At 33.1% G+C, this 18,796-nt stretch overlaps 1 protein-coding gene across 3 annotated transcripts in view; it reads left to right on the top strand.

Annotated features, from left to right (window-relative positions):
• The window catches only part of flfl (serine/threonine-protein phosphatase 4 regulatory subunit 3 flfl), a 136,460-nt gene that overhangs the window by 43,555 nt on the left and 74,109 nt on the right, over positions 1–18,796 (top strand). For all 3 annotated transcript variants that reach the window (XM_067265975.1, XM_067265969.1, XM_067265980.1), the window contains one exon: positions 17,403–17,458. In XM_067265975.1, the coding sequence (XP_067122076.1) occupies positions 17,403–17,458 (56 nt within the window). The remainder of the gene's footprint in view (positions 1–17,402; positions 17,459–18,796) is intronic.

An 18,796-nucleotide genomic window follows, 5' to 3' on the forward strand; every position in this document is an offset into this window, starting at 1 on the left:
GCGACTTTTTTTTTTGGCCAGGAAAATTTTTCATGGAAGAATGATATTTTTAGACCTATTCTTTGTTAATCTTTCAATCACGGGAGTGCACATTGTACTGAAACACCCTGTTTCCTGCGTAAAAAACACTGAAACCTACGTAAAAAACAACATAATTATTTAATGGGCCAAAAAACTCGCATCGAGAGGAATTAAAACAACATGAGTAATTAATTATTAACAATATTTATTAATTCAAATTAGCTACAGATAAAGACAGATTTGGAATTTATTTTATTATCTTAATAATAATGGGAGAAATAGTAATAATATTGTTAATACCTGTACTAAAGAAAAGAAGCTACTGTATGACAGTACCAAATATTCAAGCTAAATGGCTTGTTTTTCTATGAGTCGAGTCATAACTGCATGCCTACTGTTGTGTTTGCATGTTACATTCAGGCATTGCGTTCAGTTACGAGTGTAACACATAAAGTAAAGACATCATGAGCGATCGATGAAAATTGGCTTTGCGATCGACTTGTTGGCCACCCCTGCTATATGAGATGATTTTAATTAGTCTTAAGAATATATAATGAAATAAACAAGTTTTTGTATTGTATTATTTTAATAAACAATCAAAAATTTGAATTGTTACAATTTTTTGTTGTAAACAATTTATAAAATCAATGGTGATTTAGTGGGTTTTTAATACTGGTAATAGTATTAAAAATCTTAGTAAAAAAATCTCTCTTTTGTAATCAGAAACTTCATCAGTATAATAAGTCCTATTAATAAACAATGTCCAAGTAGACAATATATACACAAAAATGTAAAATTATAAAAATTTTAATAGAATTGAAGTATGTAGATAAACAAATAATTTACAGATAACAGAATGGCAAAATAGACCATATGACTATCACTTTTGATGTTGCAACTGATAGAAAATTTGAGATTAAAAATCTAGTAAAAGATTACTAAGAAAAACATTATAAAACAAGTAAACAAACGTAACAAGTCATGTGACCAATGCCATTTAAACTTCCATGTGGTGATTGTTATAAAATAGAGTAAGTTTTTTTTATTTTATATCAAAAAATATGGATGCATTATTTAATTTTATTCAAGAATATCTAATAAAAAATGATATAACAATCAATAATAACCAAAATAAACTCTATTATTGTTTAAATACCAGTAGGAGGAAAGCTATTGACATTTGGAAAGATGTCAAAATAAGATATCCAATCAACAATATTGTAAGAAACGTCTGTTTTTGTCATCTTTTGAGAAAAAAATTACTGCTATTGTAGTTCTGAAGCACGCTTGATATCCCATATTGGGTAGTCAAAGATTAAAATTCACAGTACTGTATATTGAAAAGTTTATATTTATGAATAAAATCATGATGGAATGTTAGAAAACAAAGTGGAATGTTGAGAGAAACTCAAACCAATTAAGATTATATATTATTCATACAACACAAATAATTCATGAGTTATCCTCATGAAATTATGGTACAGTACTTTAAAAAATATTTTCATTTTATTAGTCATAAATGTTTGTTTTATTTTTCTTATTTTAAATCACTTAGTTTATTATAAAATATCATTTGTTAATGAAATGTGAAATTACAATTATGTGATAGTAAAGAGTTTAAAGAAAAAATTTAATTATAAAATTTCTTTATATTATAGATTAATAAGAGTACTAATATAGAAAATCCTGCTGATTGTTGGAAGCATGATGAATGCATAGAATTAACTTTTATTTTTTATATTAATAACATTTGGTTTCATTATTTTTAAACTAAATATTTTCATTGCATTTTTTTTAATTAGTTGGAATTTTTGAATTAGTTTTTTTATTTCATATGCTTATTTTGATATATTAATTAACATTACAATAGTTTTTTGCCTTGTAATGATTTTATTTTTTTAATTAACACATGAAGTGTCATTTACAAAAATTTATTATAAAAAGGTTTGGCATATACAACAACCACATCTATATTATTTTTTTTAAAAAGCATAATGAAAGAGTTTTATTCCACTCATTTGCAGAAAATAATTGTTTATTTTGATCTGTGATTAAAATTTATTGGCCACCAATTTTTGCAGAAACAGTAATTACCGTATTTTACAGACTATAAGACGCGCCTTAATTTTTAAGCGTTTAAAAAAAAAAAATACCTATAAGACGCTACGGAGTATAAGACGCACATGAATTTTGGAGGCAATTTTTCAAAAAAAAAAAAGTGCGTCTTATAGTTTGTAAAGTACGGTACTGGAATTGCTTATAAAGACATGTTGGAAAAGACAGAACTCTACTAAAATAAAATTTTAATCAATGTGCTTTGTAGGAGTTATTATAATACAATTGAAATAACCAGGGCTGTGGAGTCGGTAGATTTTTACACGACTCCAATTCCAACTTTTCCTTACCATTTGACTCTGATCAAGGGCAGACTTGTTAACAAAGTAGACCCAAAAATTCTTTTGTCATCACGAATATAAACTATATAAGCTTTAATAAATATAGTTCTAATAAAGATAGAATGTAGAAACTTATTCCAAAGCTAAAATACTCCTCTAAGTAAAGACAGTCGATATATAAATATGTATTTCATAACTTTTACTTTTCCAGCTGTTATATATAACAAAGAAAAAGTGTAGCAATCAGTCAAAATTTTTGCATTTTTGGACTCGGGACACCTCAAAATGTCGAGATATGCAAAAGATTGAGGTTTTTTTTCTGTATGTATGAATGTTAGACTGTAGGGGTGCATGATTTTGAATCGGAGTTGGATGGTTTAACATAGGAGTTATTAAGCTTCAAAATGGTTGAACTAAATCAGTTGGTACACATTCTAACATTTGTGCATACAGAAAAAACTCTGAATGCTTTTGCACTTCTCTACGTTTCAAAGCTTTCCGAGTCCAAAAAAGTAAAAATCTGGGAAAGTCATTTTTTGACTGATCGTCATTCTTTTCCTTTGTTATAGACCTGTACTTTATGACTATTACACTCAAGAACCTTAACAGCCAATTGTAGAGACAACGTTTAGAGGCCGACGGCGGTTTACAGATCGGGTAGACTGCAGTTCAGAAAAATGTCATTGTAGAGACAGCGTTTCTCGCTTGCCACAATGTAGACAACAATTAGAAACAAGTTATTTGACGTGCTTTCTAGACTCACTCGACAGCAGGTTTAGAGGGCTTTTTAATTCAAGTGGTAGTTTTGTTGATGGAAAAGTTTAGATGAAAATGGATATTGTTTCTCTGATAAATGTTGTAAATGGTATGAATCAACAAAATTATTCGTTAATTAATTGCTTGGAGCAAAAATAACAAAATTAAATACTTTAAATTTGTTTCAAATGTTCCAATTTCGATATTCAAATGTGTGAAGACTTAAAATTACAATTAATTTAAATCAGATGCATTTATTTACAATTCAAGTATCGTGTCGGTTATAAAAAGTTAATGCATTTTGGAGTCATTGTAGTTACAGAACGTTCTGTTAAACAAACAAGACAATTTTAATAATTACCAAAATTATAAATTATAGAAATAAAAAAAAATATAATAGTAATAATAAAATATTTTAAATTATTCATTTTAACAGTTACAAAGGGAGACAGTAATACAATGTCTAAATAATTCCTTAAAAATCTATTCTGAAGACGAATTTTGAATTCGGTATAAATTTTCTAAATATGGATTTGTTCGTATTTTAAACCATATTGGCAACGAAGTTAAATATTGAAATGGAAAAGGATGGTCATTAACTGCTGAACAATAGTTGTTGATGGCCTTAAGATTTTATTTCCGTCAGCTTTTGGAATATAGCTAGCGACCTTTTCTGACATAACAAACAAATAACCCAATAGGCCGAACGACTCCTAAAACAGGAGTAATGGCCAAGAAAGTAAGAAGCAATGTTTTGCCAAAGTTCGTATAGAGGGCATTCAGAAATAGCTGCTCATCGTCTTTGCAATGCATTTTAAACTGCGGTTCAGCCAGCCAACGTCTATAGGCCGTTCTGTTGTTAAACATCGTTTAATGTGAACTCTGCCTTTGCAATCGGCTGTAAGAGTCCAGTAATGTAATAACACTTTAATGGAAAACAAACCCCGTTTTCAACCGTACCTCGGTCTTCCTCAGGTTTTTAAAACCAGTAAGATTTATACTTGGAATGCAAAGAACAATGTTTACAAATTATTTTTTTAGAACAACATGTTCAAAAATTATTTTAAAATCTGTGGAACAATCTAAGTGTATATATAAAACTTCTATTGCCATGGTAACATGCATGAATAAAACTATATCAATACCATAAACAGTGAATAATACAATGTAAATAATGGTATAGAAAACGTTTGCTAACTGCCGGTGTTGCCCATTTTTTCATAACAATACCTCCATGCATAGGAAACATTAATGGCATCAATTGTGTTAATACAGTTGCTATGTAAGCCAGCTTTGTAAATTTCTAATGTCTCAAGGTTTTGAAGGTGTTCAATTCAATGTGACAATCTGACCAGTTTGGCTTTATGGAGGTCGGCTCGTATGTTGGGGTCTGTGGCGTATGTGGATAGGGCGGGTGATGGTGTGCTTTTTGTTAGTGATATCATATCTGTGCTCCTGTAATCTTTCTTAGAAAATGCTTTGTGGATCCAATGTATACTAAATCCCTTTGAAATCTGTTGTCTCTGAGGGGAACTATGTATATGCCCAGTGCCCAACTTTTGTCGGTCCTGTCTTTGCCATTACACAATAGCCCATGTACCGTGTTGGATCTCCTAAAGGCAATCTTTCTGCTCATACAGGCAGCAATTTCTTTGTAGATGGAGCTCAGACATTGGTTATATTCCACCACCATGCATAATTATTTATTATTGTGGTCTTGGGTTCCATTGGGTGCTACCTGTGTATTAAATATGTTACGTGCAGTTATTTGTTAGGAGTATGCATGCGATAAGTTGTTTATCATGCTCCTAATCTACTCCTATACTCCATGCTCATATTAGAACTCAAGCTTAATTTTGAGGGTAGAGACGAGTTTTATATATAAAAATAAAACTAGCAGATGAGCCAGATATTGCTTGGGCAAAAACTAACGATAACTAAGATTAAGATTATTAGATTAAAGCCCATCTTACCCATTTTCACTGGGTGCAAGAATTAGGTCCCCCTTCTTCTGACAAGGGGAGGGCACGACCTGGGAAATTCACTTTGAGATGAGACTTGGTATATAGGTAGTACTCTTTTAGGATGTTCAATCCTCAAAACAAGAAAGTGCAATGGCCAGCCAATTTTAAGAAAAAGGCCTTTAAAAATTTGAGCTCGGCTTATGTACTAATAAGTTTCGCTAGGTCGGCAGCTGCCAAGCAGCTCAGTCGACATCGTTCTTGACTACCGCCAAGTCGTTCAGGGTTCAAATCTCGGTCTCGATTAGTATTTTTTTTTCTTTCTAAACATTTTTTAAAATAAGTATTTTGAATATATATAAATATTAAAATTTTATTATAATAAATAATTTCATTTAAAAAAAATGTTTAACACATATTACATGTCATTTTAATTATAATAATACAAAATAATTAATAAGTGTATTAATAATCATCATCATCAACTGTTGGTAAACTGATAGTATCTTCATTCACAGACATTTTACTGTAAAATATTGAAACTATTTGTATTATGGTGTGATATATTACGGAACACTATGATCTCTTCGAAATCCAAAAGTAAACTGACACTCCAAATATTAGATCAGTCCATAAGTCCATGCACATTTTTATGACCTTGAGAAAAATCTTGTTTTGCTGTTGAAAATGTCAGTCTAATGTGATAATTTTTACACTGAAGTGTTAAATTGGATCTCATTCATATAATACTGTTCAGAATTGTGAACATTTCAGTTGTTTATTTTTGTTAAAATGGAAGTAAAGGATGAATATTAAAGACATGTTTTATACTTTTTATTTTTAAGTGGTGAGAATTAATAAGAGTAGTAACCTTCGAAAAATTTGATACAATAGAATAATAAATGAAAACTGTTGTTTCATAACTAATTATTTATAACTATTATAATTTATTATTTTGTATTATAATAATTAAAATGACATGTAATATGTGTTAAACATTTTTTTTAAATGAAATTATTTATTATAATAAAATTTAAATATTTATATATATTCAAAATACTTATTTAAAAAAATTTTTAGAAAGAAAAAAAAATACTAATTGAGACCGAGGTTTGAACCCTGAACGACTTGGCGGTAGTCAAGAACGATGTCGACTGAGCTGCTCGGCAGCTGCCGACCTAGCGAAACTTATTAGTACATAAGCTGAGCTCAAATTTTTAAAGGCCTTTTTCTTAAAATTGGCTGGCCATTGCACTTTCTTGTTTTGAGGATTGAACATTCTAAAGGAATACTACCTATATACCAAGTCTCATCCCAAAGTGAATTTCCCAGGTCGTGCCCTCCCCTTGTGAGACTAATTAGAGAATTTTTAGATAAGTCTAAAAGTATGTTTGATTTTTCGCAAAAATGCAAAAAAACCACATTTAAAATAGTAGAGTAGAAGCCAAGTTCTTCAGGGTAATCCTTAACCCTCTCCCTCTCCCCCTGCGAGAGGAATTCAAAAAATCCCTTCTTAGTGTACATTCTTATGATGTATCCTGTGTACCAAATTTCAACTTTCAACTCCTAACCGTTTGAACTCCGAGCTTATTATTATTAACCTATCTTGATATTATTATTATTATAAAATTTTTATGTCTCTACTCTGTTGATTTTTAATTAAGAATCAAAATTTAATGGCATTAATGCTTTTTATACATGCTACTGTGCCAAATTTTGTTTTTTTTTAAACTTTACTTATTCTGAGATATCTATATATATAATCGAAACGAGTTGATAATAATAATAATAATAATAATAATAACAGACTAATACATACTAAAAACTACAGAAAACACATACATCAAGAGTTGCAAACACTCACAAATGACACATGCAGAAAATGTCACATCATGCCAGAAACTATACAACACATCACCTCTGGTTGCAAGCTCTTGGCACAGACAGATTATTTACACAGGCATAACCAAGTAGCAAATATAATACACCAAGAGCTTGCAAAGAAACACAAATTAGTAGACATCCACGAACCATACTACAAATACATTCCACAGACAGTATTGGAAAATAACACGCACAAAATGTACTACGACAGAGCCATAATCACAGATAAAACAATTTACCACAACAGACCAGACATCACACTCATTGACAAACACAATAAAATCACATACATTATAGACATATCCATTCCAAACACTCACAATATACAAAACGCATGCACTGAAAAAATTAGCAAGTACACAGAACTCGCCCAGGAAATAAGGCATCTGTGGAGGATGGATGGGGTGCTTATTGTACCTGTTGTTCTCTCCTCTACAGGTGTGATACCACACACACTACACAAAAGCCTGGGCACATTAGAATTGAATAGAAACACATACATCACTCTACAGAAGGCCACTATATTGAATACATGTCATATTGTGAGAAAATTCCTGAATACAGACACACACACTGATACACTTCTTTAATTTCTGTTTTGGTTACTATGCCTTGACTTTGGTCCGGCATAGTACACAGCCACCGGTGTTAACCGAGTATATCTAACTTAACCCAACATAATAATAAAATAAACATACATGATTTCCAATACACTGTTAACAGAACACACAACTGGAAGACACCTGGTGTAGACAACATTCACAATTTCTGGTACAAAAAGTTCACATCACTGCACCAGGAACTAGCTAAACACCTAACACACATCATCATCAATCCACAAGACATGCCAAATTTTCTTACTCAGGGCATCACCTACATGAAACCTAAAAACAACAATACCACAGACCCCACACAATACAGACCAATTACATGTCTTCCAACACTGTACAAATTATTGACATCCTGTATTGCAAACAAAATATACAAACATGTTGAAGAACACGACATTCTAACAGAACAACAAAAAGGTTGTCGTAGAAACCACAGGGGATGCAAAGAACAGTTACTCATAGATTCAGTCATTCTACGGCAAGCACACAGACAACACAGAAACATACACATGGCATATATAGACTACAGAAAAGCATTCGACAGTGTTCCACACAGTTGGCTGCTACATATCCTACACATGTACAAAATACATCCATCACTCATTGCATTCTTTCAAAACACTATGCAGCACTGGAGAACAACACTACATCTGAGGGTTAGTAACACTTCCATACAAACAAACCAAATTTTTATTAGGCGAGGAATTTTTCAAGGAGATTCCTTGAGTCCTCTCTGGTTCTGCCTAGCCTTGAATCCATTATCCAACTTGTTAAACAACAGGCAATATGGTTACAATATCAAGCATAAAAAACAACACAGTATACACTGTCACATCTCATGTACATGGATGAGATAAAACTTTATGCATCCACACAAAAACAACTTCATCAACTCCTACAAATCACACATTCATACACCAAGGACATACAAATGGAATTTGGCCTAGATAAATGCAAAACAGTTCACATAGAAAAAGGAATCCTGAAGAAAGAAGATTTTGCACTTGGAAATGGAGACATTATTGAATCCATGGAAGAGGGTGAGCTCTACAAGTATTTAGGATTCCAACAGGCCAAACTAACAGAACATGCACAAATAAAGCAAAGATTGATTAAAGAATACCAAAGTAGGTTAAATGCTATTCTCAGAACACAGTTAAATGCAAAACACACAGTTAAAGCAATAAACACATATGTCATCCCAGTACTCACATATTCTTTTGGAGTTATACATTGGACTCACACAGATCTCGAGCAACTCCAAAGGAAAACAAGAACTACACTTACTAAGCATAAACAACATCATCCTAAATCTGCCACAGAAAGATTAACCCTTCCACGTAAAGATGGCGGACGTGGCCTGATTGACATAGTTAACCTTCACTACAAACAAATACAGTCACTGCGAGAGTTTTTCTACAAAAAACAAGAAACATCACAATTACATAAAGCAGTAACTCTAGCAGACTCAAATAACACACCATTAAACTTACACTCACATCATATGGACACAACGCAACATATAAAAAGCATAGACACCATTAAGCAATCGTGGGCTCGAAAGGCACTCCATGGCAGGCATCCTTACGATCTGGCCCAGGATTTTGTTGACAAAACTGCGTCAAACAGCTGGTTAGCTCGGGGATGCCTCTTTGGGGAGACGGAAGGATTCATGATTGCCATACAGGATCAGGTCATACATACTAAAAACTACAGAAAACACATACTCAAAGATACAACACTCACAAATGACACATGCAGAAAATGTCACATCATGTCAGAAACTATACAACACATCACCTCTGGTTGCAAGCTCTTGGCACAGACAGATTATTTACACAGACATAACCAAGTAGCAAATATAATACACCAAGAGCTTGCAAAGAAACACAAATTAGTAGACATCCACGAACCATACTACAAATACATTCCACAGACAGTATTGGAAAACAACACGCACAAAATGTACTACGACAGAGCCATAATCACAGATAAAACAATTTACCACAACAGACCAGACATCACACTCATTGACAAACACAATAAAATCACATACATTATAGACATATCCATTCCAAACACTCACAATATACAAAACGCATGCACTGAAAAAATTAGCAAGTACACAGAACTCGCCCAGGAAATAAGGCATCTGTGGAGGATGGATAGGGTGCTTATTGTACCTGTTGTTCTCTCCTCTACAGGTGTCATACCACACACACTACACAAAAGCCTGGGCACATTAGAATTGAATAGAAACACATACATCACACTACAGAAGGCCACTATATTGAATACATGTCATATTGTGAGAAAATTCCTGAATACAGACACACACACTGATACACTTCTTTAATTTCTGTTTTGGTTACTATGCCTTGACTTTGGTCCGGCATAGTACACAACCACCGGTGTTAACCGAGTATCTCTCACTTAACCCAACATAATAATAATCAGCGCAGAGCCCAAACGGATAGGAGTTCAAAGTTGAAATTTGGTACACAGTTAGGGTACGTCACGAAAATGCACACTAAGAAGGGATTTTTCGAAAATTCCTCTCCACGGGGGGAGGGACAGGATTAAAGCTTCTATATACATTATCGAGACGTGTCCAAACAGTTAGGAGTTGAAAGTTGAAATTTGGTACATAGTTACGGTACGTCACGAAAACGTTCACTAAGAGGGGATTTTTCGAAATTCCTCCCCACGGGAAGTGGGACAGGATTAAGGCTTAACACTTCCATCAACAATGGAAGTGTTAAGTAACAATGGAGAACAAGAGAAAGCGACGTGCAAGATTCACAGGCGCTAGAGGAAAAAAAAAAAAGAGTAATATGTAGGAACATATTCAACTTTCAAATTTAAACAGATTAGTTCAGTTTTTCTTGACTTTTCTTCTTTAGAACATTCGATGAAAATCGAACGATATAATCAGAACACTAAAGAGAAAACAACACCTTTCTTAAATTCCAGCAAAAGTTTAACTATATAAAAACGTTTTCAACTGATTTCATCAGTCTTCTTCAGTTACTCGAACAAAAAAACAAAAAGAACGAACCAAATTCAAATTTACAAAATCACGAGAATGGAAAGAATTCTCGTGATTGCGCAGACTATGCAAAAACGATGTACCGAAAAAACGGTAAAAAATGCAGATTCTTGACAAACTATATAATATCACAATCCTACGTTATCCAATGAACGATTTCCAAGCAGACGATAGCCCATCTGCGTCCCTGTGGTTGATGCAATGGGATGTTAATTGTGCCCTATATATTTCTAATTTCTCCAAGTGTCTAACGGCCTGTTTAGATCTAGTGGCTTTTATGATGGAAGCACTATCCCAGTGTACCGTGATCTCCTGTTGCTTAGCAAATGCTGCTAGGACTGTGCTGTCAACTGTCCTCTTAACCGATTGCTTATGCTTTTTTATTCTTTGCTGTAAACCGCGCAAGGTGGCCCCAATGTACAATAGATCGGATTTAAAACGTTGGTCCCTGATTGGAATTGAGTACACTCCTGTTAGCTCATTTGGTTTCTCTTTCCTCTTATCATTCCTTAACAGACGGTATACTGTCGGGTTGCGTATATATTATGCGTAAGTTCCTTTCTTTGGACACCTTCTTAACAATACTTTTAATTAACGGAATATAGTCCATGACCACTGTTTTTTTCTGTTCAGTTCTGTGTTGTTGATGTTTACGTTTCTGTATATCCGTAATTAGACGGTTCACTACTCTTCTCTGATACCCAAACTGTGTTGCTACGCTTCTTACGTACTCCAACTCCCTGTACGTGTCGCAAATATTTGAGCAATGTGTGTAAGCTCGTTGTATCCATGCTCGTAAAGCCGCTAATTTAAACTGTTCAGGATCCACGGAGTTTCTGGGTATGATGCTAGGTTGATATACTGGTTTCCTGAAGATATTCGTCTGTATTTCCCCATCCTTACATGTGATCGTCAAGTCCAAGAAGTTAACCCTAAAGTCACTCTCTTGGTCCACACTCCAAAGTGAGTCCGTAGGGGTTGCTGTTGATTGCATCAAGAAAGCGACGGGTATTGCGATCATTATGCCATATGATGAATATGTCATCAACATATCTGGTATAGAAAACTATGTCTTCTTGGAATGAAGGTAATATATTGCATTCTAGGTTTCGTAGGACCAATTCACAGAGCATCGCTGATATGGGACTACCCATCGGGACTCCCCTTCCCTGCATGTATGTTTTCTCTTGAAATTCAAAGAAAGAAGAATGACAGATGAGATCAGCTAATTCCAAAATTTGCCTTTTGTATTTGAATGAATTCACGATGTTGTTAAACAAGAAGTCCCTTAAGGCGCAGAAGCACGGAGGGAGTTTTATCGAGGGATACAAGGCCTTAAAGTCCATAACCGTCATGTGTTCCGTGTCCTTAAGCATAATTTCATTCATTCTATGTACAAGTTGCAAGGAGTCTTTGATGCAATAAGGGTAATCCTGGATCTTATCCCGAATAAATCTGACAAGCTGTTTTTCTAGTGCGAACGTGGGTGCATTACATTTTTCCACGATGGGTCTTATCTGATAGCCTGGTTTGTGCGTCTTGCCAAATGCAAAGATCTTTGCTGGTCTTGGTGCCTTCATAACGATATTGTCCAAATGCAAAAGGCGTGCTAACGGAGACTTGGCAAACCTCTAATTGCACTAGAAAAACAGCTTGTCAGATTTATTCGGGATAAGATCCAGGATTACCCTTATTGCATCAAAGACTCCTTGCAACTTGTACATAGAATGAATGAAATTATGCTTAAGGACACGGAACACATGACGGTTATGGACTTTAAGGCCTTGTATCCCTCGATAAAACTCCCTCCGTGCTTCTGCGCCTTAAGGGACTTCTTGTTTAACAACATCGTGAATTCATTCAAATACAAAAGGCAAATTTTGGAATTAGCTGATCTCATCTGTCATTCTTCTTTCTTTGAATTTCAAGAGAAAACATACATGCAGGGAAGGGGAGTCCCGATGGGTAGTCCCATATCAGCGATGCTCTGTGAATTGGTCCTACGAAACCTAGAATGCAATATATTACCTTCATTCCAAGAAGACATAGTTTTCTATACCAGATATGTTGATGACATATTCATCATATGGCATAATGATCGCAATACCCGTCGCTTTCTTGATGCAATCAACAGCAACCCCTACGGACTCACTTTGGAGTTGGACCAAGAGAGTGACTTTAGGGTTAACTTCTTGGACTTGACGATCACATGTAAGGATGGGGAAATACAGACGAATATCTTCAGGAAACCAGTATATCAACCTAGCATCATACCCAGAAACTCCGTGGATCCTGAACAGTTTAAATTAGCGGCTTTACGAGCATGGATACAACGAGCTTACACACATTGCTCAAATATTTGCGACACGTACAGGGAGTTGGAGTACGTAAGAAGACGTAGCAACACAGTTTGGGTATCAGAGAAGAGTAGTGAACCGTCTAATTACGGATATACAGAAACGTAAACATCAACAACACAGAACTGAACAGAAAAAAACAGTGGTCATGGACTATATTCCGTTAATTAAAAGTATTGTTAAGAAGGTGTCCAAAGAAAGGAACTTACGCATAATATATACGCAACCCGACAGTATACCGTCTGTTAAGGAATGATAAGAGGAAAGAGAAACCAAATGAGCTAACAGGAGTGTACTCAATTCCAATCAGGGACCAACGTTTTAAATCCGATCTATTGTACATTGGGGCCACCTTGCGCGGTTTACAGCAAAGAATAAAAAAGCATAAGCAATCGGTTAAGAGGACAGTTGACAGCACAGTCCTAGCAGCATTTGCTAAGCAACAGGAGATCACGGTACACTGGGATAGTGCTTCCATCATAAAAGCCACTAGATCTAAACAGGCCGTTAGACACTTGGAGAAATTAGAAATATATAGGGCACAATTAACATCCCATTGCATCAACCACAGGGACGCAGATGGGCTATCGTCTGCTTGGAAATCGTTCATTGGATAACGTAGGATTGTGATATTATATAGTTTGTCAAGAATCTGCATTTTTTACCGTTTTTTCGGTACATCGTTTTTGCATAGTCTGCGCAATCACGAGAATTCTTTCCATTCTCGTGATTTTGTAAATTTGAATTTGGTTCGTTCTTTTTGTTTTTTTGTTCGAGTAACTGAAGAAGACTGATGAAATCAGTTGAAAACGTTTTTATATAGTTAAACTTTTGCTGGAATTTAAGAAAGGTGTTATTTTCTCTTTATTATACCAGTTCCAGTAGGTTCGTTATTCATTTTTAATCGGAACACGTCGTGAAAACCGAACAATATTAGAATATTCGATTTTCAAATTCGACTTTTCTTTAGAAATATTTAGTTTGTTGATGAAATTACTCTTTTTCTTCTGTGACTATAACGTAATAATTTTAATCTTTGCTATCGTTACATTTGCCCGAGTAACGCCGGGCCTATCTGCTAGTTGTTTAATATTTGAGAACAGAATAAAGAAAATAACAAATTCGACACTAACATACACATGCATGCAAATTTTTCCATTTATTTGACATTTTTTGGGTTTGAGAGTTCTCCAAATGTATATATAGATTTGCAAAACACTCAGAGGGTCAAATGTGGCATGTAAAATACTTTTTTGTTTTTAATATACATAAGTTGGGAAAGTAAAAAGGAGTCAATCGGGGGATTTTTGACAACTTCGACTAAAACACCAAAACTCCATATCCCTGGAAATGACAAATATGAAAAATCTCTATATGTTTTCAATGTTATTGAATATTATGATGATGATGAGATTATACTCAAAAATGCTTGAAGTACCATTTGTGTTTTCATGTTTATTTCAATTGTATTAACTCCTGTTAAGTATTTGCATTGAAAAAACATGCTGGAATTATAATTACAATGTGTCTTTAATGACTAAATATTATGTTTTTCACTAAGCTAGTATGTCATTATATATCTAGTCAGATGATGATATTGGAAAGCTAAACAGTACATCAATCAATAAAATTCAAAAACCATCATAAGCTTTGGATCTAAATTTCTTGATTTCTTCACGTTGAGTTTTCCGAAGAGTGAGGTATACAATTGTGTGACTACTCAATTCTGTTTGGCATATGAATTGCCGAAATTGATTGTTACTTGTCACAGAATATTTGACATGAACTTAATATAATTTTGATATGTACAGGAAAAAATTTCATATGCTTCAATTGGAGTGAAAAATGGATATTTAAAGATTTGTATATATTTAACCATTTACTTATTATCTGGAACTTAAAAAGAAAAAAAATAAAACATTACATTAATATGATAAAATCATAAGAATTGTTATTGTGGAAACAGGAATAACTATAAAACAAAATTATTAAGGTAGTTAAAACTAAATGGACATAATGTAATTGAAATTAAGATTTATGAAAATGAAATAGCTATAGCTTTATTGTATAGATTTAGTGAACTATCTGTATGAAATAATTCATTTTTAAAGATGAAATAAAAATCGGAATCTCTTACATTCTATTTTGTCAGTTTTAAGCTTTCCATGTTGTATTTGTAAACAGTTTAGTCTATATTTTAATTTTTTGAGAAATATACATATTTATTAATAGTAGACTTCTGTTATTTAGAGTTTTCTCCACAATTTATTGCTGTTATTTTGTTTTTCATGTTAATTCAAAAATTTAGCTTAATTTCTTATCTATGATTTCTCCTTTCATATACAGTATGTAGTAAGGTCTAAAAGTTCTCGGCCTGACCTACTTTGTACATGTGCAGAAAAATGTGAATGGCAGTATTGCGGAGCTTAACATTTGAGATACTAGTGCCCTTGGTTGCATTTTTATATTCTCATTCTTGCATGTCAGATAACATGGCTTAACCTGTATACACTGTTGAATTTTGAGTATTGTACAGTGATGAAGTTCTTGACAAAAACAGGTTGGACACTATTGGAAGATCACTAACATTTTCATAATGTGTGTGGTTATGCTTCTCTATTGCATGTGATGGTAAAACAATGGGCAAAACTTTTGAAATTTGGAAGAGTTTCTCTACGACAACCCATGCAGTGGCTGTCTGGCCACAGCAGTTACTGAAGAAAGCATCACACTTGTTCGAGGATGAAGTGCTTTCCAATCAGTGTCTGAAGATGAAAGAAATTTTTGCAAGATTGAACTTGTTGAAAACGATGGTTCTTAGAATTCTTCATGAACAAGATCAGTGCATGTTGGTGCCCAAAATTCTTTCCATAATTCATAAGCAGCAGTGAGTCAACTGCACTTGACAATTTTTGGAGTTCTGCAGTCCCTCATCACTGGGGATGAGACCATGATTCTATACTATGATCCTCTGTCCAAAAGAGAATTGATGGAATGGGACTGTACATGGGAATCAGCACTGTACATGGGAATCTCCTCCAAAGAAGCTGAAAGTGTTGCAGTTAAAAAAGAAGGTTATGGTGACAATTTTCTAGGATTGTGGTGGCATGTTATTCATTAACTTCAACTAAAGAAATTCTATGGTGAATGCTGAATAAAGTATTATGCCAATCTAATGGTAAAACTCCAGGAATTCCATAAAATATAAAAAGAGGAGTAAACTTTCAAAAGGTGTGTGACTCCTGCATGACAATGCACTCATTCATACTGCATTTCATGTGAAAACTGCCATTAAAGAACATGCCTTCACGTAACTTTTTTATTCATCATACAGTCCTGATCGGACCTCGAGTGACTACTATTTGTTCTCAAAATTGAAATCTGATCTTTGCCGACAAAAGTTTAACAGCAATGAAGATGTCAATGTTGTAGTTTTTGAACATTTTGAGCACAGACAAAAAAGTACTTTAATAATGGTATAAATTTGTTAATTCCCCATTATGAAAAATATATTATAATATAAAAGAAAGCTATATTGAAAAATAATGTACGTCTTTTATTTATTTGACACTTATTTTTTATTCAGGTTCGTTATTAGAACTTTTGGACCTTATTACATATGTTCATAAATATCATCATATTAAGTATTTATGGTTCTACTTTTTATTATCTTTGTCATTACTTTCTTTTTGGTCATAATCTTAAGAAGTTGAATTAAATCTATTCTGAATGATAAACTTGCACTTATTATTTGTTTTTAGTTTAGTCTTATAACCATTGGAGTGTCTTGAAATCATAGGTATAAGATGAAGCTATGTATATGATAAATGGAGCACATATGCTAAATTTTGGTGCATTATGAAATAAAAGACTTTGAATTATTTTTTCAAATGGATATATATTTGATTTTGAAAATTATCTAAATGATTTCTATAATCACTCATAATATTTATAACACTGTGTAAAATAAGAAAAAAGGAACTCTAGAATTAATAGGTTTTTTGAAAATATTAAAAACTAATAATAATAATATTTAGTTTTTAGTATTTGATATGTAATGTGAAATATTAAATTTAATTAAGTTGATTTGTATGCAAAAAAACTAATAATAAATCTTATTATTAGTTTTTTTACATACACATTAACTTAACTAAATTTAAAAATAATGGCAGAATCTGTCTTTATTTGAGACTATTTTTCCATTTCTCTTACATTTCTTATATTAAAAAGCTTTATTATGTGAAAACATCTTTATTATTATTTATACAAGTGGCAGGAAACAGTTTCAATTATAGTCTTTAAATGAAATGTTCATTAAATAATGATTAATTTGTTTTTCTAAAATGTTTCTATTTTATTTTATTTAGGTTCTCTGCTTTTAGAATCGAAAATTCAACCTGATACTGCTTATCAAAAACAGCAAGTAAGTATTGAGAACATGCATATTTATTTTAATTTCATGCAGACAACCTGTAGGTTATCTGTGTTTGAAACATAGTTTGGAAGGTTTCCAGTGAGGCAGGTTATATGCTGATTTTAAATTTCAGTTATGAATTAAAGTTGATTCACACTATATAACTGATTGGTGGCAGGCAACTGACCCACCAGATTGGTGATTATCTATTTGTATGTTTGCAAGAAATGACACAAAGTATTTAACTATGGTATACTTCCCAATATATTTATAACCTTGACCTAATTTAATGGATTCAAATTTAATTTTTTGATGAATACTTGAAAATGAATTTCCATCTTAATTGCATTTTAATACAAGAAGCAAAAAATAATTAAAGTTTTATTAAATTAAAGAAAAAATAATATGCTTATTAGTTAAACTTATACATTGCATAATTAATTTTTTTGTTTAAAGAGGAAAAGAAGTTTGCTGAAGTATTACAATTAGAGATGAAATCAGTACCCCAATATATTGTTGTAGATGGCAGAGTGGTCAAGGTGGCAGCCTACTGCTCCGGTCTAGAACTTCTGGATTGAATCCAAACAGGTCAAAACATTTACAGGAATTTTTCGAAGGTGATCTGACCGGATATGTTGGCCCCTGTCCTTTACCACTCAGCCGCCCTATTATGGGCCTGGCCAAACCCATAATGGGCTTGCTAAAAAAGAATCTCTTAGTGCTCACAGGACAGAAAGAGTTTTAAAAAATATATACTTATATCTTATAATATAATCGAGATGGGTTGATGATGATGATAATAAGCGCAGAGCCCAAATGGTTAGGAGTTGAAAGTTGAAATTTGGTACACAGTTAGTGTGCATTTGCATGTGTACCCTAAGAAGGGATTTTTGGAAATTCCCCCATGGGTGAGAGGAAGAGGATTAAGGATTACCCTGAAGAACTTGGCTTCTATTGTACTATTTTAGATGTGGTTTTTTTGCATTTTACGGGAAATCAAACATATTTTTAGACCCATCTAAAAATTCTCTAATTAGTCTTGGAAGAGGGGGGACCTAATTCTTGTATCCGGTGAAAACGGGTAAGATATGCTATAATCTAATATAATAATCTCAATCTTTGCAATTGTTACTTTTGCCCAAGCAATGCCAAGCTTATCTGCTAGTGTATATATATATATATATATATAATATATATTGCTGTATTAGAATGTTCTCAATATTCAATCATTTTGTCTGATACTTTTTTTATGTACATTATTTATATTGTCCTTCATGGCAGGCATTCTAACATGGTGATAGACATACTGTGCTATAAACCTAACTGCAGTAGACAGAGCATCCTCTC

This window comes from Centruroides vittatus, unplaced genomic scaffold (genome assembly GCF_030686945.1).
Source record: "Centruroides vittatus isolate TY-2023 unplaced genomic scaffold, ASM3068694v2 contig_1051, whole genome shotgun sequence".
NCBI lineage: Eukaryota > Metazoa > Arthropoda > Arachnida > Scorpiones > Buthidae > Centruroides > Centruroides vittatus.